The 24,614-nt window shown below is 42.4% G+C and overlaps 1 protein-coding gene across 3 annotated transcripts in view; it reads right to left on the bottom strand.

Moving 5' to 3' along the window:
- The window catches only part of CTNND2 (catenin delta 2), an 826,448-nt gene that overhangs the window by 219,046 nt on the left and 582,788 nt on the right, over positions 1-24,614 (bottom strand). For all 3 annotated transcript variants that reach the window (XM_074329072.1, XM_074329071.1, XM_074329073.1), the window contains one exon: positions 19,234-19,366. In XM_074329072.1, coding sequence (XP_074185173.1) covers positions 19,234-19,366 — 133 coding nt within the window. The remainder of the gene's footprint in view (positions 1-19,233; positions 19,367-24,614) is intronic.

Here is a 24,614-nt window from a genome sequence, read left to right as displayed (position 1 = left end):
GCACATGATCGATGAACTTGATTTCTAAACCATGAGGTCATCAGGATGGAACAAGCTGACCAACCTAGTCCAAGGGAACATGCTGTCTGCAGGCAGACAGAGCCACAGAGCAGGTGGTACATAGCATCCTTCCGTCAAAGGTGCGGCTTCCCAGGGTTCTAAGGGCTAAGAGAGAATTTTCCTTCCTCATACAGGCTGTGTAGGCAGATGAATACCCCCCAAAACCCCGAGGAGGTCCATGTCCTAAACCCAAAACCTGTCGCTATGTATGTTACATGGCAAGGGGGGATTAAGGTTGCTGCTGGAATTAAAGAGGCTAATCAGCTGACCTTAAAATTCAGAGTTGATCCTGGGTGATCTGGGTGGGCCCAAGTGTCACCATAAAGTTCTTTGAAAGATGAAAGAGGAAGAGCAAAAAAATTAGAATCAGAAAGATGGCAATGTGATGACAACTCACCAGCTATCACTGGCTTTGAAGACTGAAGGGGCCGTGAATCAAGGCATGTGGGAAGCCGAGAGACATTGGAAAAGGTGAGGAAACATTCTACCCAGAGCCTCCAGAAAGGAAGTCCTGGATTTCAGCTCAATGAGGCCCGTTTTGGATGGCTGAGCTCCAGAATGATAAGAAAATAACTGAATGTTGTAAGAAGCCACTAAGTTTGTGGTAATGCGTTACAGCTGCAAGGGGAAACTCATACATATGTAGACTCAGTTGATCTATTATCAAGTTACGTGTTCATACTAAATAGCACTCCAAGCTTTGTTGGATAACAAGGCAGCCGCTTGGGTGGGCCCCTCATGGAGCTCAGAGGGCTGCCGTGCCTGCTCATTTCCAGGGCCCACGTTACTGCCTCCATAGTCAGGACCAGCAGATGACCTCCTGCTTTAACCATCAGCTTATTCTTTGGCTGCTGGCTGAGGTGCGTCTACATCGTCTGACCAAACTGAAGTCTGGCTAGGACCAAGGAAGTCTCATTTCACTATCTACTCTGCATAAACAAGTACCAAGGACAGGGCATCACTCTTGGCCTATTTTTTGGCCTCAATGGCTAACCCTTTGGATAATGTCCACCAGTCAGTGTTACAACAATTCTCTTTTCAGATAACTTCAATGAGGAAAGACAGAAAAAGTCTTCCAAATGGGGGAGGTTGCACACTGGATGGTTGACCCTATTTACATGAGTGATGAATGACTCACTGTAACTATTATCTTTTCAAATGATCGTTCAAAAGAATACAACCAGGCCAACTGGCAAGCTACCATGATTCCCTGAAAATAAGACCTAGCTGGACAATCAGCTCTAATGCATCTTTTGGAGCAAAAATTAATATGATCCGGTATTATATTACTGGATCTTATATTAATTTTTGCTCCAAAAGACTCATTAGAACTGATTGTCCAACTAGGTCTTATTTTCAGGGCAACATGGTATGTGCTGGTGCTTTGGGTTTTGTCCTGTTAACATTAACTTTTCTATACACTAGGTTGGAGGGAGGCAGGCAGGCCCCCCTAAAGTGATCCTTCTCCATGGTTTCCATGCTGTTGTCTCCAAGTCATGTTGTTGTCAGAGTTGTTCTGATAAGGATTCATAGGTTGGGCCCATGATTACTCTATAGCAGAGGATGAAGCATCAGAGGAAATACAGCAGGGAACCCACGTTCTGAGACATCATGGATCTAGTGCATACATCTACTATAATCAAACTTAGGGCACGCTTGAGCAAATCGCTGCACTAAATCAGGGAATTTTGAGGTGGATGCTTTCTTATGTCAGTGTTTTCTGACATTCTTCAAGTTATAACAGGAATTTCAGGCCTGAAATGTCCCTCAGGGGAGCAAGCAATCTCTGCGCCTACCCAGGAGCAAGCCACCAATTGCCTTTCCAAAAGAAGTATCTAATGGAATGTGGCAGTCGGCATTAAGGTGGGTGGTCTCTGCTGCCCCTACTAGCTCTTTTCATGAACTCCAGTCTCTTTGGGTGTTTGTCACTTTGGGGAAAGCAGCTTGAGGATCTTGGGCACCCAAGATTATAGTCCATACTCTTATACACTGAAGACTTTAAGAGCTTTTTGCTGTTTGAGACCATCTTCAAAGTGACTTCCTTTCTTTTTCTGTCTTTTTTCCTTTTTCTTTTTCTAATGGAACTTAATATCCCCAAATATGAGATATGATTTCTCTAGGACCTAAGCCAAGGAGTTGTACCAAATATTATGTTTACTACTCATTTTAGGGTAGTATCAGGGAAAAAAATTTCATCAATTGAGACATAACCCTGATTCTTCAAAATTTCCATGTTGGGTCACCCTTTATAATTCTGCAGAATTTACAAGCCAACCCCACCTTGTCATGAGTCACACTAGTTCCAATTCTACCATTGTGTTCTTTTGCAAGCCCATTAATCGTTAATCATCAAAGTTGCATATCAGAGTACCTTTTATCATCAGTACATTTGAGTCCCTTCATAGGAATTTTGGACATGGGTAAGGGAATTAACATGTCTTTATGTAAGCATTGTTAAAATAGATTTTACGGTCTCTCAGGTAAAGACAAACCGAGATTGACTTATTTTCAGAAATTGGGATTGGAAATAAAAGAAACTTTCCCAATCAATCACAGCCCTGAAATTCTTGGTGCCTATCAAGCTTCCTTATTATTTTGAATTATACTGGATAGTGTCAAAGCCATAGGGAGAATTACTCTATTCCAGGGGTGTCCAAACTTTTTTCAACGTTTTTCACCAAGGGCCATAAGCGGTAAAATACACAAACAGCAGGGCCACTCACTCGAGTTGAAGTATGTATTGCCTGACCTGGTTTATTTAAGTAAACTAAATATATTTTTGGAATTTGCTGCAGGCCAATAAAAAATGGATCGCGGGCCGCAGTTGGCCTGTGGGCCGCAGTTTTGATACCCCTGCTCTATTCAGACCACGATAATCTAGAAAGTCAACCTAGAAAAGCTGATAACTTTGGTCAAATGAGTATTTTGAATAAGGAGGTGTTGTGAGCCAGGTGACCAGGCTCTACTGCCTCCTTTGTTCACATAGAGATTACCAGTACCTTCCCAGGAAATTTACTTTGCAGTTTTTTGACAATGTTGGGTCTTGTCTGGCAAGGAGCTCTCACTTAGTTCACACAATCACAACTGGCTTAGGCCACCATTTCCACATGTTCCCCTCATGTGTTATGGGAGCATACACTCACTGTAGTCTGCCCATGTGCTATGTCTGGTCCAGTGGATATGAAAAGTTACCTTCTGTTTTTGGACAGCTACATTTCCATTCTCTCTCTAAACAACCTCAAATTTCTATTATTAGGTTGGTGCAAAAGTACTTGCGGTTTGAAAGGTTAAAAATAATTGCAAAAATCGCAATTACTTTTGTACCAACCTAATAGTACAATGGCCAGGTAAAATTACACTGAGCAAGCCCAGAATTATGGTTTCCCAGCCTCTTGCCAATCAAACAAGCCTCAGCATGTGGCCTCAGCTCTCTGCTGGGAGAGTTCCAAGAGTAACCCAGCCATCCCCACGTGCAGTGGGGTTGTCTGGCTGCTCTTCTTCACCCTGTCACACCATGATTCCTCCTACCTCTCTCTGCTCCTTCCGCCACGGCATGAGTTGAAGCAAAATCTTTTTCCAAGATCACTGCACCTCATTTCTTTCTGAGCACCCTTTAAGGTCTTTTTCAAATCAGTGAAGTTATGCATAAATATGTGAAATTTTCTAGAACCCTGTAGGGGAGGGGAAAACATCAATTTTGATTTTTTAAAATTCCAAGGTATTAAAATATTTCTTACCAGTGGACAAGGACGTATGTGGTAGGCTGAATAGTTCCCCTCCCCCAATGATATCTACATCCAAATCCCTGACACAGCAAAAGGGCCTTCAGTACTGCGATTAGATTAGGAACGAGACGCAAGGTTGTTCTGGATTATCTGGCTGGGCCCAATGTAATCCCAAGGGTTCTTATAAGAGGGAGGCAGGAGGGTTAGAGTCAGAGAAGGAGATCTGGTGATGGAAGCAGAAGCTGGAGTGATGAACTTGGATGATAGAGGAAGACGTCAAGAGCCAAGGAACATGGGAGTATTCTAGAAGCTAGAAAAGGTCAGGAAACAGATTCTCCCCTGGAGCACAGCCTTGCTGACACCGTGACTTTAGCCCAGTGAAACTGCTTTCAGATTTCTGACCTTCATAATGAACTTATGTTGTATTGAGCCACTAAGTTTGTAGTAATTTGTTACAGCAGCAAGAGGAAACTAATATAACCTATATTCAGTTTTCTGACCAACCGTTTTCCATTTCTTTCTTTAATGACCATATAAACACCTCCCTAATCTAATCTGTCCCTGGTGGCCCTGCCCCATCTTCATCCAGCTTTTCCATGGCCTGTGAGTCCTCATTTTCTCATGCCTGTTTGCAACAAAGAATCCACAAGCCCTTTTTATGGTAAGTTAGGCAAGAGTGCCCTAACTTCCTTTGGACATCTTCAATTAATTATAAAATTAAGAAATATGGGGGTTGTCTGAGAGAGGGCTCCCCAAATCATCATACCATCCATTGTTTGAATCCAAAAGAAATTTGGTACAATTTGATTTGGGGTATGGTCACAGATCAATCTAAGTTGGCTTCTGCTCTTGATATTGCCACCCTTCATAGGCAATGATGGGGTTGGAAGTGGGATAGATAATTCTACTCTTTGGGGTAAGCCGTACACACCAAGGTTTTTACCCAGGCCAGAGGGACATAGCTTTGGATTAGAGGCAAAGCATTAGGCTGCATAGTTAACTATCTGCGATGAATTTTTATTCTACAGAAACCCTGATGTCACTATTCTTCACTGGAAACTACCTGGTAATAATTTTTACCATAATCCTTGCCTACATTCATTAGAAAAGCTGTCCAGTTTTTTGTCCTCAAACCTCTTGAGTTCTGTTTCCACAGCCCTCTGGACATACCTAGTAATGACAGATCAGACTAAAGGAAGACAGATCACTCTTTGAAGTACCAAGAGGCAAGTTCACTAATCACATCTCTGCCCCACCTGTTTGCAACATAGAAATTCATCGGCCAAGTTGTTTTCATATTTTTTATAAATCAGATTTTGTTTCCTTGTTAAAAGCTTCAGACAGCTCTGCTTATTTGGTAAGAGTCAATGAATGTAAGCTTTCTCTTTGAATTATAGTTTCTACACAACATATTGGTGCAAGTGATCCAGAATCAAGAGGATAATGGACATATTACACTGAAACAGTTCCTTTCCTTTACTGAGGCAAAATCGGACGATCTCATACTAACAGCCGTCTGGCCACCCAGATGGCATTACAGAATCACCTCCATCCCTTTCAGTTTCCATATGTTTGCTGCAAACCATCTTAACACACAGAGTCTGGGGTCTGTGTATCAGTCCCACTTTGGACACTTATCTGCATGGTTGACATGAACAGTGCTGTGTGTTCCCATGAGACCAAGAGGCTGGGAGCTTAAAACAATCACAGCCTACCCGAGATGAGACATAGCCGGTTTCTCTAAATTGAAGTAGACAGCCAGGGGTTTGAGCCCCGATGGTGCAACTGCTGTTCCTTAGACCTACTTGGGCATGCCAACGGAACTTTGGGGGTGAGAGTTCAGAAATTAGTCTGTAGGGGGACTCAGAGAAAAAAGAGGTTTGGCATTTAGATCTAGTAGCCAAGCCTTAAGGTTTAGGAGGAGGGATAACTCTGGGTAGAGCATGCTTTTGAACTCTTGAGTCTATTAGTCTTCCTTGGAGTCCTATATGGACCCTACAAAATGTGGAGGCCATAAGTAAAATAGGGGATAGCTGCTTTATGCTGTTGTTTTTTTCAATCCATATGAAAAAGAGAAATACTAAATCAGGAGTGGTACAGAGGCATTTTCACATTTTTAAAGTTCTGAAAGATCTATCACATGTGTGGTAAGAGAGATGGTTAATGCAAGGAGATAGCGGTACTCATTAGAGGGGCAAGGGTGCCTGGTAAGGGTGGCAGAGTTTGGTGAAATACAGTAATGGAAAGTGTCAGATGCGCTTGGCAGGCCAAGCTAGGAGGAAGCAATTGGAATAATGGTACCAGCCAAGGTTGGCTCGCTTGTGGTCACCGCCATTGCCTCCTGTGGGCATCAGACACCCTCTCTGGGCAGCCATCAGCAGCGAGACAGGAAGGAAATGGTGCCTCCCATGCCAGTTCTGACAAGCATGTTTCCGAACAGAGACGCCTTCCAGGTGACCACTGGAAATAACGGGGTATGTGGTGAGGAGAAGGGTGACTCTGGAGTATCTTTAACAGCAGAAAGAGGAAATAGCCAGTGAAACATGAATTCAGATACATCTTTTGCTAGAACAATTTTGATGACATTTCAGAGTCTCTGTGGATAGAGAGTTCTTTCTCCTGTGATCTAATTGCAGTGTTTTTAGAATAGGGTAGGATTAGTCTAGCCTGGAAATAAGGGCCCAGTTCTCACTCTCCTTTCCCAGCTCCACCCTGCTTCTCACCAGGAGTCCCCAAAGAGTTCCATCCTGAAAGGAGAATTCTACAAGACAATATGAGGGAAGCTTTCTGTTCAAATGTATAAGCCACAATTTTACCATTTATAGGTGCCATTATTTGTGTCTTCAAGACGTAAGAGAAAAATAGAGGGGTGATATTTATGAGGTATTTTGTTCCTGGCGTGCTCCTTCATGACCTGTGAAGGCTGTAAAAATCTATATAAAACATGAAAATTGAGTATATTTGCATTTATATAAAAAAATAGGGGACAGCCGGGAAGATAGCCCTCTTTTTCCTTAGTGGACAAGGAAAGAGAGACTCTGGCTTAAAGGTTATAGGTGGTGGCAATAGAAAGGACAGTAGTTAAAGCAGAATTAAATGAAGTATCGGGGAGTTGGTGAGGTCTGCAGAGTTTCCTTGGGGTTAAGGGTAATGCAGATAGGAGCTGCCATTCCTCACATCTTTTTATTTTCCATCCTCCTACAATCCAGTTTCGACCTTTATCTCCATGCCTCCTTCATTCAGTCCACACAGTGGAGCCTCAAAACTTACTCACCCCTCCCGAAAATGACACTGTCATTGTCTCCTTGCTCCCTTTCATGTCTCTATTTTCCTTTAGCCTCTGCCCCAGATAGCAGATACCATTTCATTACCTGGGGTTTGTGGTGAGGATGGTCTTTCCTCCCACCCCAAAGCCCACAGGCAAGCGAGGGGGAACACTGCCTTCTAGGCAGGAGAATGCTGGGGACGAGCTCCCAGCATTCTCACTGGGACACTCTTTGTTGTTCCTCATGAATACAAAGAGATTGGATATTATAATATTATTCACCCACTGCTATAGTTTCACCACTGCTATAGTTCAGGGATGTTTTGGTTTAATGAAGCTTTTGTGAGCTGTCCTAGGGAGCCTGGTCTCTTTATATATCACTGTTTCCAGGGAAAATACATTTTAAATCATAAGATTCTCTCTTTCAAATAATCTTTGGAAACTGAAGATAGCCTCTATAGATCCAAAGAAAATACAGAAATCATTCCACACATAAAATTAAATACAAATAAAATAATTAATGCCTACTCAATGTTTTACTTTTTATTCAAGAGGTAAATTAATTAGGAAGGATTATAAATGCAGAAGAGCAATTTGAATTTTGAAGGGCTCTAACAAAATAGATTTTTTATTTCTTTCACTTATATTAGAGGTTTGGTTAAAAAGTGCACTGGAGCCACCAAACAAGAATAGGCATATTCCTATAATGATCACCTACAACGTTTCATGAAACATTGAAAAAACATTTGTAATGATGAAGTGCACCTAATCGGGAAGAGATGTGTCAAAACATCTAAGGGATAGTTTTGGAATAAAGACACATTTCTTCCAATAAGTACGTGATTTTGAATGACAGAAATGTGGCTGAGTTAAGAATCTGCGTACAGTTAAATAAGTCAATTGAGGCTCCAGTGCAAGTCGCAGAGGCGCTGGTCCTCCATGGTATCTGGCTCCCGCGGTGTTAAACATTTCCAAGATGGCGCACGCAAGTACAGAGAGCAAGGTCGCTAACATTTTCGAGTGCCATCAGGCTGAGGAGGTACAAAACTTTGGATTGAGAATAAAATGGGGCAGAAACACTGGAGAAGTTGGGAAAATGGTCAGAGGCTCAAAATGGGTGAGTGCAAGATTATTTACTCAGAGTGGATTAATGAATGAGCCTGCAGACATATGGGAAAGTACAGAACTGCAAGAGAAGTGTACATTATAATTTATGTATGAATGGAACATGAAATGAAGGTTTCCTGGTTGTTTCTATCAGTATTTTGACAGAATGTTCTCTTTAATCTTTGTGCCAGGAAAACATGAAGGCTGTTTGGAAGGGAAAAACCAAAAGGATGATAGATAAACAAGATGCCTCTTCTTTAACTGAACAATTTAGAGATTTCTCACTTGGTCTAATGGTGGTGAGTCAGCGGCAATAAGAAGCCAAGTGTTAGCAAGAGGCCAGGGATCTCTGCCGTCTCTCCTGAAGACTAGAGAACAGGAGGTAACCGGAAATGCTAGCTAAAGAAGCTTAGTTTGGATATGAACTTAGACTATGCCCCTGAAGGAGGGATTAGTTCCTCAGGTATAGCTCTTTTCAGAAATATGACCCAGGCGATCTCATTCAGAAATGTGCCAAGAAAACAGAGCATGGAGGGACTTCACTAGGTTAGACCTGGCTCTCTACCTGTGTGACAAGTGAGATAGGATTGACATTTAGATAGGTCACTTGTATATTTTGTTAATTTTTGGAAAGGATACAAACCATTTCTAGGTTGAGCAGATAAGAAGATAACCCATTAAAACAGAAAGAGAGCATGGCCCAAAGAAGAAATAAAGTTAAAATAACCCAACATGAATTTTAGCAAACCTAGCAAGGAAACATCAAAGAGTTTAGAAAAATGCCTGCCACGTCACTGTTCCCAAGTCAGGACCCTGGTTTTGGGGGCTACTCTCTGACTCATCACTGCTGTGCAAAGAGCCTTTCTGTAGCTGGTCGCCTTAACCAGGCTGGCTACATTTCAACACAACATCAGTCTACTTGCTTAGTTTTCATCCAATTTTGGTTATTAAAATGGTCTCATTCTAGTTACAAAGAACAAAGACTCTCCATCTACAACCTTGGTCCTCACCCCCTTTGTGCATCTGCCAACACCTTACCCTCCTGGAGCTGAGTTCCAGCCCCCTGGCATGCTCTTCCCACCTTCCTCCTTCCTCCTTGTTCTTTCCCCTTTGTTGTGGGAGGGAGAAGAAGAGATGTCTCCTCACACAGAGTAAGGTCCCAAGGCTGTCTCTGTCTGTTGGTTTTGTAGGGGAGCAAGATTTTGCCACCCCAAAATATTCTTATTTTGAATGATTTTGAATTAAAATTACTTGAGCTACAGCTGGTACAAGGACACTCTGACCCTCTCTGTGTCTCCCCAGAGACAGAGGATTCAGGACTGAGAAGGCTGTGTAAAGAAGCTCTGCTTAGTTTCTTCACTAATCAGCACCCAAGCCCAAGTCTCTTTGTCTTGTGAGTTCTTCACAAATGTATTGTTTCTTTATCTAAAATGTATAAAAGCTGCCTGCTTTGATCATTTCTTTTAGGTGCCCCATCTAGGAGACTTCCATACACCCCAAATTAACCTTGATTTTCATCTGGTACTCTGTCTCATGTCAATTTAATTCTTAAGCCAGCCAGAAGAATCTAGAAGGGTAGAAGGAAATTTTTTCCCTCCTTGACAGTTTACCCCACCGTGTGGCCCATGGCTGTAGAAGTGGTGCCACCAGGTGGCTATGGCTCTCTGCTGCCCCCAGCGGGCAGCCTCACTCTGCAGCTCCTGATGCCCTCACCTTGCTTTAGCCTGTGGCCCTGCAGTCCTGCAGGAACATCTCTAAATCCCCTGCACCACCAGTCTCTTCTTTCCTGCCATGGCCCATCTTCCTTGAAGGGACCTCAAACTTGAGGGAATACAACACTTGCTCATTAGGTCTGACTGTAACTCCATGATATCTCTGCCTTGTACTCTGGGAGCACAGGACAAGTCACCAGCTCAGAAGCTGAGCTGTCAGCCAGTCTGGGAAGGAGATGCCAGTCTTCCTTTTTGGCTGTCACCTACAAACTCTGGGGGTCTCCTATTCTTATGACCAGTTTGCCCAGCATGATTTCTTTCTCTCTCCTGGTTCTCTTGTTCAACTTGTCAATGCAAGAGGCCATCAAGTCAGGTCTCCACAGCCTCCAGGGACACTTGAGTCTTCTACCAAGAACTGGGCCCTCTTTAAACTGGATCTTAGTAATGATCAACTTATTTCCTCATGGGGGAGCTATACCTGCTAAAGTCTCTATTCAGTGACACCGGGGAAAGGACAAGGTGCTTACGTGGTGCACCACACAGACCTGTCACGCTGACCTGACCCTCCCAACACTAGGGAGGAGAGGCCTTTCCACAGGAGCCCTCTGTCTCTTTAGCTCCAAACCAGGACTAGCCTCTGGAAGGCTAATGGAGGCTATGATAGGCCCAGGTTTAGGAAGGAGAGAGAAGAGGTAAAGGGGGCAGGAGATGGAGACAGAAGAGCAGAGAGATGTACAAGCAAAATGTGAAGGAAAGGGGTGACAGAGTGTCACCAAGCACCAGGCATCGCTGCTGTTTCATCAGTCCTATTTACTTTAAAGTACAAAGGCCATCATTTGGTGTCTCTGGATGCCTTTATCTTTGCTTCTTTCTCCATATTCGAAAAGACCGTGGTTCTGATTATCCTCCCACAGCACGGGAACAGGGCCACCAAGTTGAAATACACTGCGGTGGAATCATCTTGCCCTCTTTGGTTGTAATTTTTTCCCAGCCTATTAGCAATATTGCCTACTTCTTATCTCCTCCACGGAGGATGACCATGACTCAGGCCCCTGGAAGCACTGCTCCAATAACCCTCAATGCCACCTCTTCCATCACCTTTCATGTCTGAAGGACCAAGCCTTCGCGAAAGTGAAAAAAGAACAAAATGATAGACCCATTTTCTTCATTCATTTAGTTTTGGCTTCCAGCATTGAAGGACCACCTATGACATCTGCCCTGTGTTCATGAAGGTGGCCGTCCCCAGAAGCCTTAACTTCCCCATGGAGCCAACTCCTCCCCAGACCCCCACCCAGACGCGGTCTCCCGACTCCCACCAGCACTGCCGGCCCCTTATTACTCCTCTTCCTTCCGTCCTGATGGAACTTAAACATGACGAGATAACATATTTGGAAACAGATCTCACAGCTCTGTTAGCTAAAGTCACCACCTTCCTTCCTTTTCTTTATGCAGCCCTGTAACTTGTCACCCAGCTGCTTCCTGTGGCACAGACACTACTCCTCTCCCAGTCGCCGACCTCAGAGGAGCCTCGTCAGTCTCCCTCATCTGCCTCCTGGCTCCTGGCCCCTTCTCCACAGTGTTGTTCTGGAAGTTTCTCAGTCAAACCCCCTCCCACTTACTGCGATGCTCTCATTTCCAAGTCTTCCTTACATCAGAGTCATTCCAAATGCTTCCAGGAAATCTCAGAAACTACACACGTTACCCTCAGTTCCCCACACGTTCCCCTCAGAGCCATCGGCCACTTTGTTTTTATCACACTTCCTCCATCACTTCGAGATCACCACAAGAGGCTACCTGAGGTCACCTTCCTGCCTTTTTTGGCTTCTTCCAAGGAGGACACCCTTTCACATTTTCTCAGGCAATCCTACCCACTTCACTTATCCGTTCACTTTCTCCTTCTTGGTGTCTCCTCACTTCCTTCCATACCACCAGTGACCCTCCCTTCTGACCGTTTAATGGATTCCAAAATCTCTCTAAATATTCTTTCTTACAATGTGCTTCTTTCCAAACCACCCTGCCACAAGCAGGCTCCAGACTTCTCTTCTCTGAAGATAAGGCCTTTGGCCTGAAAAGCCTACACGACCCAGCCCTGGACACTTACCTCTCTGATCTCACCTTCGACACCTTTCCCCTCACTTGCCAGGTCCCAGTCACACTCATGGTTACTCCTTGTTATGAGCTGAATTGTGCCCTCCCAGGAGATATACTGAAATTCCAACCTCAAGGCACCTGTGAAGGTGAACTTATTTGGAAACAGGGTCTTCTCAGATGTTCTTAAATTAAGATCAGGTCACTAGGGTGGGCCGTGATCTAAAATGACTGAAGTCCTTATAAGAAGAGGAGAGACACAGACAGGGACGCATGGGCAGGAGCAGGCCATGTGACGTCAGACGCAGACACTGGAGTGACACACCTATAAGCCAAGGATTGAGGGCCACACCAGAAGCTAGGAAGAGGCAAGGTGCATTCTACTAGAGTCTCAGGGGCAGCCTGACCCTGCTGACACCTTGGTCTTGGACTTCCAGCCTCCAGACTTGAGGAAGAGTAAATTTCTATTGTTCCAAAACTCCCAGTCCGATACTTAGTTACTGCAGCCCTAGAAAACTAACACACTCCTGGTGCACAGACAAGCTCAGCCTGGCTTCAGGCTAGTCTGCTCTACGCGTGGGAACAGCCCTCCTCAGAGAGCTAACTCTAAGGTTCTCTCTCACTGCCTTTGGGCTCTGCTCAAACATGGTTTCTCAGAGATGACTTTCCTGACCAACCTTATGTGAAGAGCATTTGGTCCCCAACCCCTACACACTCATCACTCTCTGTCCCCATTACTGTGCTGTGTTTCCGGCATGGCCAGTATCATCACCTGACATATGACAGATGTGTGTCATTCATTCGTTTAGTGTTGCCTCTTCTGTACACAACTGGGTCTAGTTGGTTCACTGCTGTATCATCAGCACCAAGAACAGAGCCTGGGATGTTATGCCTGCTCAATGGATATCTGTGCAATGAATATACTCATTAATTCCACTTGCCCATAATATTAGCATATTAAGCATTTGGGCATGTTTATGTGTGTTTCTATGTTGCACCCATGGGATGGCTCTTTGATTCCAGCGTCCTAGAAGCTTTCATTGAATGTGCTTATTTCAACAGCAGCTCAGCAGAGTCACACACAACACGCTTCCAGTGTGTACTATAGTGATAATAGATTTCGAAACGCGAGTGGTGAGTAAGTAAAGCAGAATACGTACCAACATTCTGTCCCTAACACTATGAGACTGGTTTTACATTTAACTGTTAGGAAGAGATATCCTTAATTTATATTTGGGACAGATGCTGACAATAACCCACATTTCTTAACCAGTCACTCTGGCTGGCAGTCTATGTCTGTTGTCTCTGCGGTGATGTGGATTCTCCTGCTATTTTGTAGTCTAGGAAACTGAGGCTCAGAGGTAAAGAAACTTGCCCAAGATCACGGAGCTAGAAAGTAGTAGAACCAGCCAGGGTTCAAAAGCAGGCAGTCTGGTTGCAGAGCCCGTACTGTAAGCCCCACGGTTTACTGTCTACTGACATCTAGCAACTAATATAGGCTCTTTTTCAAAGACTGATGAACAATTTATGGTGAAGGAAAGAGAAGAAATGGTTCAAAGATAATTAGTTGGAAAGATGGATAGATAGCACCTTCTCTTAAACTATATGAGGTGGAAATAACAAAGAATAGAATAGAAATTACAAAGCACTTTAAGTATAGCAGACAGAACAAGTCTGATTTTTTTTTTTTTAAACATACGAAATGCTCTAAGTCAGTTTGAATACAAATTGTGGGGGACGGGGAAGGTATGCATTTTTTTATACACAGAAGTCAATTTCTATGTTCTAGTTAACACCACCAAAGAAAGATAATGCCAATTTAGAAAAAAATAAATAGGGTAAATGGTACAAATATATTGAAACTATATGGCTATGCATGCACACACACACACACAGACACACACACACACCACACACCACACACACGCACACACACACACAGCGAAACTCTAAAACTGATATCCTTACATCTGATCTCACTTCCGTTAATTCTAAGTGAGTATGGCTTCAGCTATATTTTTCTGGCAACTTCTAATTTAAAATTCTGTGTTGTCATCACAGTAGGAAGCAGGAAGCTTCTGCTGAGTCCACCGGCTGGATTTTAAGCTTCTGTAAGTGCTCTCCCAGGCTGGGGCTCTGTCCTTCCATGGTTCTTAACAAACGGCGTCATACTGCCCTGTTTCCGTACTGTGTCCAGGAGGTTGTGGATTCCTTACAGGGAGGATCTATACGTTATGAATATTTGATTCCCCTACTAACACAAAACAGGTTGTCGATAAACTTGTTTTCCCACTAGGACTGAAAATGCCATTTCTTTAAAAACAAAAAAGGCTTTATTGGATTTGGGATGGGAAGGCAGTTGAGAAGAGGTTTGTTAGGAGTTAGGAAAATAAAATTAGTGTTGGTTTCCTAGAGAAATTGTTCTTATCTTCAAACTGCATAAGTATACTGCATAAGATCTTCAAACACTTTGAACACTTTGGTTGCATATTTGAGAGCTGAAGCTAAGTTTTCATATAAAAATAGGAAATCAGGCCAAAACTTAAGTTAAATCTTCGTTATTGGTGGTCACCAGCCATTTCCATCATAGAGGAGTAAATACAAGTCAGTCCTTCCCACAGGTAACAGCATGCCATGTTACCCCAAAAATAAGATCTAGCCGGACCATCAGCTCTAATGTGTCTTTTGGAGCAAAAATTAATATAAGACCCAGTCTTATTTTACTATAATACCAGGTATAATATAATATAATATAATATGCACCATAATACCGGGTATAATATAATATAATATAATATAATATAATATAATATAATATAATATAATACTGGGTCTAATATAATATAACATAATACTGGGTCTTATATTAAGTTTTGCTCCAAAAGACGCATTAGAACTGATGGTCTGCTAGGTCTTATTTTCGGAGAAACACGGTATAATAAAGTTTGAGTTTTTAAAAAAGGCACGTTATTTTAGTGAATGGCCTTATGTTTGAAAAAACATATTTTAATATTATTTTAAAATTTTAAATTTATAATTTTCATTACATTATTTTAAAACTTTCGTTAAATGTAATTTAGTAATTTATAATGAAATAAATTAAAATATTAAAACATTTTTAGTTTTTAAAAGGAATCCACTCTTGTCATTTGAAAATAGGCAAATACTTTTTAAAATCTAAGTGACATATTATCTTGAATGCCACCAGGTTGCGTACACATGCATATACAGGCTCCAGTTTGTGTATGACTGTCCAGGTGTCACCATGGGGTATCCAGCTGCATGCCTTCTCTAATGTGGGCATTTGAAGAAATGGGGGGAAATGCAGGAGGGAGGAGCATATATAAAATAAAATCACTGCAACCCATGATAGGCAGTTAGGATTACCACCAAATCCACGGAATGTTCTTAATATTCTTAACTGAGGAAGAGTTCCCAGAAAGAGTGAAGAAAGGATATGAAAAATACTAAAAAGTTATCAATATTACGATCTCCTAAAAAATGCCGGTGGTACATACACATGAACAGGTTTTTATGTCTAATAGCTCTAAATTATCGAAAGCTCAATTTATTGTGACAGTGCCACAATTCAGGAGACAGCATAGATGGCAGACGTAGTTCCAATATTACTGACATCCATCCCTGCCAATCACAGCTCTGCCTTTAAAAGTAGGAGGAGCTACCTACATATCAGATGTTCATTAGCTCATAAAAATGAGCTGCACAAACTTGTTGGGCTTGCGACAATGACCCAGACCGCCTTACGTTTCCTCCTTCAACCACACATTTTAATTTTTCCTCACCTGCTTTTCTTCTGATCTTACTCAGTCTGGCTCTTAACTCTTGTCTGTATGATACCTTCCTATCCCAATTTTTGGACACTTGCTGGTCTTCAGAGTATTAACTGAATGGCCTACCCTGGGTCAGGGCACCCAGTGGACGGCACTCTGCCTTAGTCACTTGTGGTTGTCCAGATGACTACATTGGGTCCTCTCCCCTGAGTTCCACCTCCCTGGTGGGAGGGGAACCAAAAGACTGCCTGACTTCCAAGTTCACTAGCCCGGAAATAGGAGTTACAGACAGGGCTTTCCTCTACTGATTTATGGAAGTGAATTCTCAGCTTTGTTCCTGTAAGATCTGGCAGGTATCATTTTGAACTGAATTTCTTGGTTTCATTATATGAAAAGTATACAAAGAGCTATAATAAGGAATAAGAAAGTCATGATTTATGACCCTCCACATATAGGGCATTTAATACTGCCTTTTGCTCAGTGGCCTAGCCATTGTGTGAGCAAAGTCAATACCAATAATGAAATGTAAAAATCAATTGAATAAAATGCAATAGAAAGACTAGGAGACTGAGTAAATTTGGAAAGGCCAGTGCCTGCAAGATTAGTATGTGGCCAACAGGTAATTACAAAAATCAATACCTGGATATGAAAACATGACAGGCAGCCATCTGTCACAAAGAGAGAACTCATTACTAATGATTTGGCTTCTGAGTAAGGATGAGAGAACAAAATAGGTCTAAGCAAAATCCCTATCAGAGGTCACATGTCTGTGTGTATGTGTGGGTATGTATTGTGTGTGTGTGTGTGTGCACACGTGTGTGCTCCCCATGTGACTGAGGAGAGAGAAAGGGAAACTCCAGATGGCTCACGTTGTATTTTATTTAGGCATTTTGCACTTTCTCTACTCCTTTGGCTTTTACTAACTGCGACTTCATTTTGCTAACTTGGTGTCAGGCTGCACCCTACCTTACATCACCCTTTCCTCCTTCTCATCCCAGCCTCCCAGACACCAAGGGGACATTATCTTGAAGTCCTGGCAGTGTTTGGAGCCTGTAGGAGTGAGGCTGAGGACTGACACCCATAATCTGAGCTGGTGCTCTAAGTGCCAACTGTTGGAAGAATTTCTAAGCAGCACCAGGTAATATAGGAAGCCTTGAAAGCACCCACAGCCAAATAAAAAAGTAAACACACGACACACAGACGTACACAGACACACATCAGATAAAATAGTAACGTAAGTTCCTGGCCAAAAAAGAATATGAGTGAATGAATATGTCACTACCAAGCAGTTTGCATACATTAAGTCATTTACTCCCTGCAAAGACTCTACCATGGAGGTATCAGCATCGCTCTTTTCAAAAGGGAAGAGGCTTGCGAGGACAGTCAGCTTGTTCAAGGAGACACAGCTAGTGAGCAGGGAAGTGATGGGAAGATGCATCTGTCTGACACTGATGTGTGTGCCTGTCACCATTTCACTGCATCGCCTCTTGTCTACCCCAGGGCACTGGGGGTGCTTCTGATATGGCCACACACACGTCTATAGCCCGTTGTCAGGCCTCAGTGCTAGGGAGAGGCTTTAAGGCAAGTCCACGGATCACGGAGCAGAGCCAGTCAGACCATGACTTTAAACTTCCTCAGGCATGATGTCTGTACTGCCTCACGGCATGAGTCCCTGTAATAAAGAGTCTGACTCCATCTTTTGAAGTTTGGCTTCTAACAGCTTTTAAGCCTCACCCTCCCTCTGCCCACATCTCAGCAAGCTGATAAGCAAGCTTGGGTGTTTCCTCCCGTGGCATCAGCAGGGAGGTCAAACCCCATAAGTCCCTATCTGCATGTGGGACCTCACTCAGGTCCTACCCCGTAACCACCATGAAATCCAGAAACAGTCTCTTTTCCTGCTGTCTCAAGCCATGTTTGGTCCAGCTTGGGAGCCACCCTGCTGACCCCTCCCTTTCAGGCCCTCTGGTATGTGTGGGAATGGTGTCGTCTTCACATCAGAACCAAATTTTGGGTTGGAGTGCACCCCACCTTTGTAGGGGTAACACCACACTCCTGAACCAACTTTATGCCAATAACACCATGAAATGCTTTTGTGACTTTTGGAGAAACCCTCAAAGTTGTACTCTTCAAATGATGGTATGTAATCCCCTAAGCAGAAATCTGTCCTTCATTTTGAATAGACATTTTGTTTTCCTATTAAAAACAGTGTAATTAAGATAATTTCCATTTGGAACAGGAGCTACTTTAATATATTTTTGGGTCATTTTAAATTTATCTTCAATGGACAGTATTTTTCTATATCTCAACGTTGGTACTGCTGACATTTGGGGCTGGGTAATTCTTTATGGTGGGGCTGCCCTGTGCAGGATAGGACGTCTTCTAGCATTCCTGACCACTACCCACCACAACCCTCTCTAACTGTGACAATTAAAAAAAATCTCCAGATGTGTCAAATGTCCCTTGGGGGCAAAATCACACCTGGTTGAGAACCACTGCTCTATATTTATTACACACACACACACACACACACACACACACACACAAATAATGACTTTTCTGGTAAGAATGATCATGGATCAAGGCCTTTGAGTCCCAGTGGAAGACATAGAAAAAAATGACGAAAATCTGCTAAGCTATATACATCCCAATGCAAGCAAGCAAAGTCTATAATAAATTCCAATTATATCTTCAAATCTCTCCACTCTTAAACTAAATTAGACTTATCCTCAAAGCTGCTTATACGCTATGGCGATGACTCTTTATAGCTTATAAAATCTTAAAAAAAAAAAAGTACGGTTACTCAGCTGCTTATATCCCTTTTAAAAAAATTGGAGTTAGCTATACTGACCACTGTGGTTGTCCAGAAATATCACTCACACAATGCATGCACCTTAAAGTATTCCCAAAACACAAAGCATGTTAACATTCGTTCACAAGAGGGTCACAGACAATAGTCTCTTTAATGGATCACATTCTCCTATATCTATATGATACCCATTGGTACTTCTGTGAATGGCTCAAAATTCTTGGTTATAACACAAAGTTGGTTTATTGCCTAAAGTTTCCATCCTATCAATGAAGGACAGATGACACCATAGATTGACTGCAGTAATCTCGTTGTAACCTGAGGAGACGACATAAGATGCTCTGTTTTCCTCAGGATTTTGAGGCAGAGACAACTCCAGAGATGGAATTGGGAAGACAAAAAGGCAAACACTCAAAGGGCAGCAGCTGACAATCTCGCCTCTGTGACCACTACCACGTATCCTTGGTCCTCTATTCCACAGTATTCAATTATTAAAGGAAAAGAATGTATGGTAAGCACACCGAGTAGTTAGATGGAAAGTGCTATGTTTCAGTCTTAAATATGGATCTCAGTTTTGAAACTTTAGTTTTCTCATGTCTTTCCCCTTGTAACATTACTCTAGAAACCTCAGTGATAACGCATCGGATACTGGTCCTTTGAGAATCGGTGCAGCGCTTACCTCAGCTTTAATTTTATTGTCTCCAAAGCAGAGGTGTTGTAAGTAGGCGGCAGCGTTGGACTGGACCGAAGGGAACTGATGCTGCAGCATCTGAATCACTTCAGGAAGTTCCGGGTCTCTCCATCCAAATTCTCTGAACAAAAGGAAGGCGGGAGAACATGAGAGGCAATCCTGCCACACGGTCAGCGTACCGTTAACTCATTTAGGAAATGCACTCGACAGTTTACATGGGAATATTTCACAAACGATTGTTCTGGTTTTCTTACATGTATCCATTTAGCAAAGGATTTGCAAAGACTCCCTTGAGTAAATGGTTTGTAAGTATATACCATGTGTGCATATGAAGGTCTGACAATTAAGTTCTCGACTTGTTGCAACGCTGTTGCTAATCTTTTTTGGTATCAGAGGGATTATTCATTATGAATTTGTACCAACTGGACAAAGAGTCAACCAAGTTTACTATTTGGAAGTGCTGAAAAGGCTGTGTGAAAAGGTTAGACGACCTGAACTTTTCGCCAACAATTCATGGCTCTTGCATCACGACAATGCACCAGCTCACACGGCACTGCCTGTGAGGGACTTTTGAGTCAGTAAACAAATAAGTGTATTGGAACATCCTCCCTACTCACCTTATCTGGCCCCCAGTGACTTCTTTTCTTACCTGAAGACAAAGGAAATATTGAAAGGAACACATTTTGATGACATTCAGGACCTCAAGGGTAATGTGACGACAGCTCTGATGGCCATTCCAGAAAAAGTTCCAAAATTGCTTTGAAGGGTGGACCAGGTGCTGGCACTGGTGCATAGCTTGCCAAGTGGAGCACTTTGAAGGTGACCTAAGTGATATTCAGCAATGAGGTATGTAGCACTTTTTCTAGGATGAGATCGCGAACTTAATTGTCAGACCTCATATACATATACGAGTATGCATGTGTACATATATAATCTTAAATGCATTAACTAAAGTTATCTGTCTATGAAGATTATGAAACAATGATTGAAAATAACACCTGATTTTATTAATATATGCATTTTTCATTTGGCCTTAAAAGGATAATTTATAAGGTCACATTTATTTTCTCACATTTTGTTTCAACAGTCTGACTCAGGTACAGTATTTAGCTAAATTATCATATAAGAGAAAATAAAGCTGGATGGATCCAACCCAAAATGTCACAATAGCAGTTGATGTCATCATCTTTATTATTTTTATCATTATAATCTCTTCTTTAATAATAGACAGAATCCTTAGATGATTCTCTGGGGATAAAAGCATAGCAACGAGAAGACTCTATAAAGGAAATTAGGTATTTAAAGAGTTAAGATTATCCATACAATGTTAATAAGTGTAATGCCTTCTACATTCTTTTCTTGTATCTTCCTTTTTCCATCTAAGCTACTCCAACAAGCTGGTTGTTTATTTAATTTTAAGAAATACACTTTAAGATATTTAAATCCATTCTAAAACATAAGGTTGATTGTACCATGATGCATATAAATATTCTTTTATGAAGTCAATCAGCTCAAGCAATTACAATCGAGCTGAAAGGACCAACTGCATGGATTCTATTCCTGTAGTGGGAAGCCAATTTTTAACAGAGAAATAAAAAAGCAACAACCTCTGAGACCACAGATAAAAACTTGACCCTACGAGCCATAAGAGCGCACTATTTATCTGAAGGATGGGGAGGAAGAGAAACGCGATGGCTTTGCAACAACCACTCTACTCCTGGAGAAAGAACTCACAAGCATATATCCTATTGACACCAGGTCAGGGCTGTCATCTGAGAAGAAGAGTCATGAAAAATGGGAGAGAGAAAGGAACAGACAAAGGTTAAAAGTTTCCTCGTAGATTCTAACCTGTTCTCTTTATCTTTCCTTTATCACAACTGGTAGCGGTTGTCAAGCAAACCTTGGAGCACGTTGGTGCTTTCTTTAGAGCTACAATATGAAGTAGGATTCCTTTTGAATTGGCTCAGTTTTTATCGGAGAGCTAAAGAATTCAGTTGAATATTCATTGTTTAATAAGTTTACCTAAAATCTTAGGCAGACACAAATTTTCAAAAGGACATATATAATACAGTAACACATTTATTATAAAACATAATTAAGTGATTGCTGATAATAAACAAACTATTGACTTTTTCTTGGCTATGTGATCTAGAAAACAATTATGGATTAAAACACAGGAAGCCAGTTTTTTTTAAATTTAATTTCCTTTTGCTGCATGATTTTAAATCACCTCTACAACATCAAGATAGCACTCACTGTCCCTCTTCTTTTAATAGCAGCCCCCTAAAATTATATTCTTCATACAAATTAAATGGAAATCTACAGAACACCTGTAAATTAAAATGGGAAGTAATATGCAAAGACACTGGATGGCTAAGAGGAATTCAGGTGAGCTTGTGTTATTGGAAAGTGTTCAGTAAAGAATTCATTTCAGCCTGTTTTAGTAACCAGATGTTAACTGTGCCATTAGGCTCATATGGCATATATCAAGAACACCTTTAGAACAAGAGCTCTAGGGGGAAGTCTTACGGACTGTCAGCACACCTGTATGCAAATGCACTTGTGTGGACACACACACACACACACACACACACACACTCCATGCTTTCTATGCATCAATCGGGTAACCCCATGGATTAAACCCTCCAGTGGTGTCCCACTGAGCTTAGAAAAATGCCCAGCTGCCCAGTTTTACTCGGGAGGCCCCACAGCCATGAGTCTTGCCTGCCTCTGAAGGCATCTACTACCAAACTGCCCTGGGCCTCTTACACCAACCTCCCTGACCTGCCTCCTTCCTGTTCCCACCTCAAGATCCTGTACTTCCGGGGAGCCTCACCCCTCAGGTCTTTGCATGGTACTGTCTTGTCTTTGCTAGGTCTCAGTTCCAACATCTCCAAGGGGTCTCCTGCAGCTTCTGGCCAAAGAAGCCCCAGCCCGCAAGTCATTTCTACTTTACTATCCTAGTTTATACACAATACTTATGATTATCTGAAAGTCTCTTCTATTGTTTTTATTATGACTATTTATTGTCTCCCCCACCCCAAGCTCCAGGGGGCAAGGACCTTGCCCACACCAGGAAAGAATGATACCTGGAGCCTCCATGTCCCCCCAATCCTCATTGGATTGCTGGGGCTGGGGGAGGGGAATTATTCTGGGACCAAGTGAAAGAGGGTGAGAGCTCAGAAAGCCAGAAAACAAAAGTGACTCAGCGGTTAACATGACAACTGTCTCCCAGCCTAAACCAGCTCTCCAGGATGGGGTTGGGGGGGATTGTGTGTCTGGGTGCTTTACTTCCGGCTTATTCTAACTGCTGTCCTCCAGGACTCGGCCAAGGCAGCAGCTGCCCTCTGAGGGAATACGCATAGATAGATGCTAGAGGAGCACCTGGCAGAAAGTTTGGGGGAATGGAAATACACAAGTCTCTTTCTCTAGAACCGTTTTACTTCACTTAGGTGAGATTCTGTTTGGGGTTTTGGCTGCTCATGGAGATGGATTCCATAGAAGGAGCTGGGGGCCTAGACGCAATAAAATGTCCGTGTCCTTCAGGACAGAATTCAGTCTATGGTATGGTTTCTTCACATAAGGTCTTCATCCTTACGGACACAGTGGCTTATAAGACAAAAATGTTCTGGAAGAGACAAATATGAGCGCTGACAAGTAAGTTTATGAACTTGTTGCAACGATGTTGCTCACCTTTTTTTTGGTATCAGAGGGATTATTCATCATGACTTTGTACCAACTGGACACACAGTTAACCAAGTTTACTATTTGGAAGTGCTGAAAAGGCTGCATGAAAAAGTCAGATGACCTGAACTTTTGCCAACAATTCATGGCTCTTGCATCACGACAATGCACCAGTTCACAGGGCACTGTCTGTGAGGGAGTTTTTAGCCAGTAAACAAATAACTGTATTGGTACACCCTCCTTACTCACCTGATCTGGCCCCCAATGACTTCTTTCTTTAGCCTAAGATAAAGGAAATATTGAAAGGAAGACATTTAGATGACATTCAGGACATTAATGGTTAATACGACAACAGCTCTGATGGCCATTCCAGAAAAAGAGTTCCAAAATTGCTTTGAAGGGTGGACTAGGTGCTGGCATTGGTGCATAGCTTCCCAAGGGGAGTACTTTGAAGGTGACCATAGTGATATTCAGCAATGAGGTGTGTAGCGCTTTTTCTAGGATGACTTTGCGAACTTAATTGTCAGAGCTCGTACAAGCGAGGGAACAGGAGGTAGGAAGGTATGGGGCTACACGGACGGGTTAACTATTTAGGAAAGGTACGGAAATCAGCTTGGGGTGGTAATCTGTGAAACAGGGAGCTGCGAGGAGGAGCAGTTCCCTGCCTGGGAAAGGGGGACGGGACAGGCGATGGGGCTGGGAACAAGTCTGGGGTAAGATAATGCAGAGCTTTTCATTCAAATACAAAAAGTCTTGGTCTGGTCTGTGGTCAGGGTTGTGCAAAAGAAATCTATGGAAATTTAGATTTGTTTAGGCTTACAAAACAGACAGAAAAAATGAACTTAAGTAAGAGTGAGAGTGCGTCCTCAAAGTCAGTTGTTAAGATTCCCTGATCACACGCTTTTACTCGTTAATCCTTAACTAGCCTCGTGTAGTTTAGTTTTATGCGAAAGAAGAAGGAAACCAGACTCGAGATGTTCGTGAATTTAAGTGGTGGGGCTGAAATTAAACTGTCTGCTTTCGAACAGATAAATTTAACCACATAACTATGCTGCCTGCTGTGCTCATGGTCTTGAAACAATCTCTAAACAGTGATTTGGGGGGACAATGTTTAAAAACTAAATATGTTTCAAACAGTGCTCCTGGGGCCACTTGACAATGCCTGAAGACATTTTTGGTTGTCACAACTGGAAGATGCTATTGGCATCCAGTGGGTAGAGGCCAGGGATGCCGTGATCAACATCTTACAGTGCACGGGACAGTCCTCTACAACACAGAATGACTTGTCCCCAAAATGTCATCAGAGCCGGGGTGCAGAAACCTGGGTCTAAACATGCACCGTATTGGATCACGTTTGTTGAGCAAGCATGTTATGTCTTTTGCTCCTTAATTACTGTAGTGGAAGGGGCACAGATTTGGCATCAGAGTAACTGGGAAAGAATTCAGAACTTGAACATCTGACTTTCTCCCTTTTAGCCAATAATACAGGATAGTCCCTTAGTGTTTGCTGGTCTTGCTTTCCATGGGTCAAATACAGAGAATGACACATATTTTTCATGGGATTCCTTTTTAAATGACACCATAATGTACATGGAAGTCCTTGGTAAACTATTAAGAGCTAGATTTATACTAGTAATTATTATTCTAAGGCTGCTTTAAGGGGTACACACACACACACGTTGTAT

This window comes from Rhinolophus sinicus, linkage group LG03, assembly GCF_036562045.2.
Source record: "Rhinolophus sinicus isolate RSC01 linkage group LG03, ASM3656204v1, whole genome shotgun sequence".
Lineage (NCBI taxonomy): Eukaryota > Metazoa > Chordata > Mammalia > Chiroptera > Rhinolophidae > Rhinolophus > Rhinolophus sinicus.
Note: the sequence above shows the minus strand (reverse complement) of the source record. Positions and strands in the feature narration are given on the sequence as shown.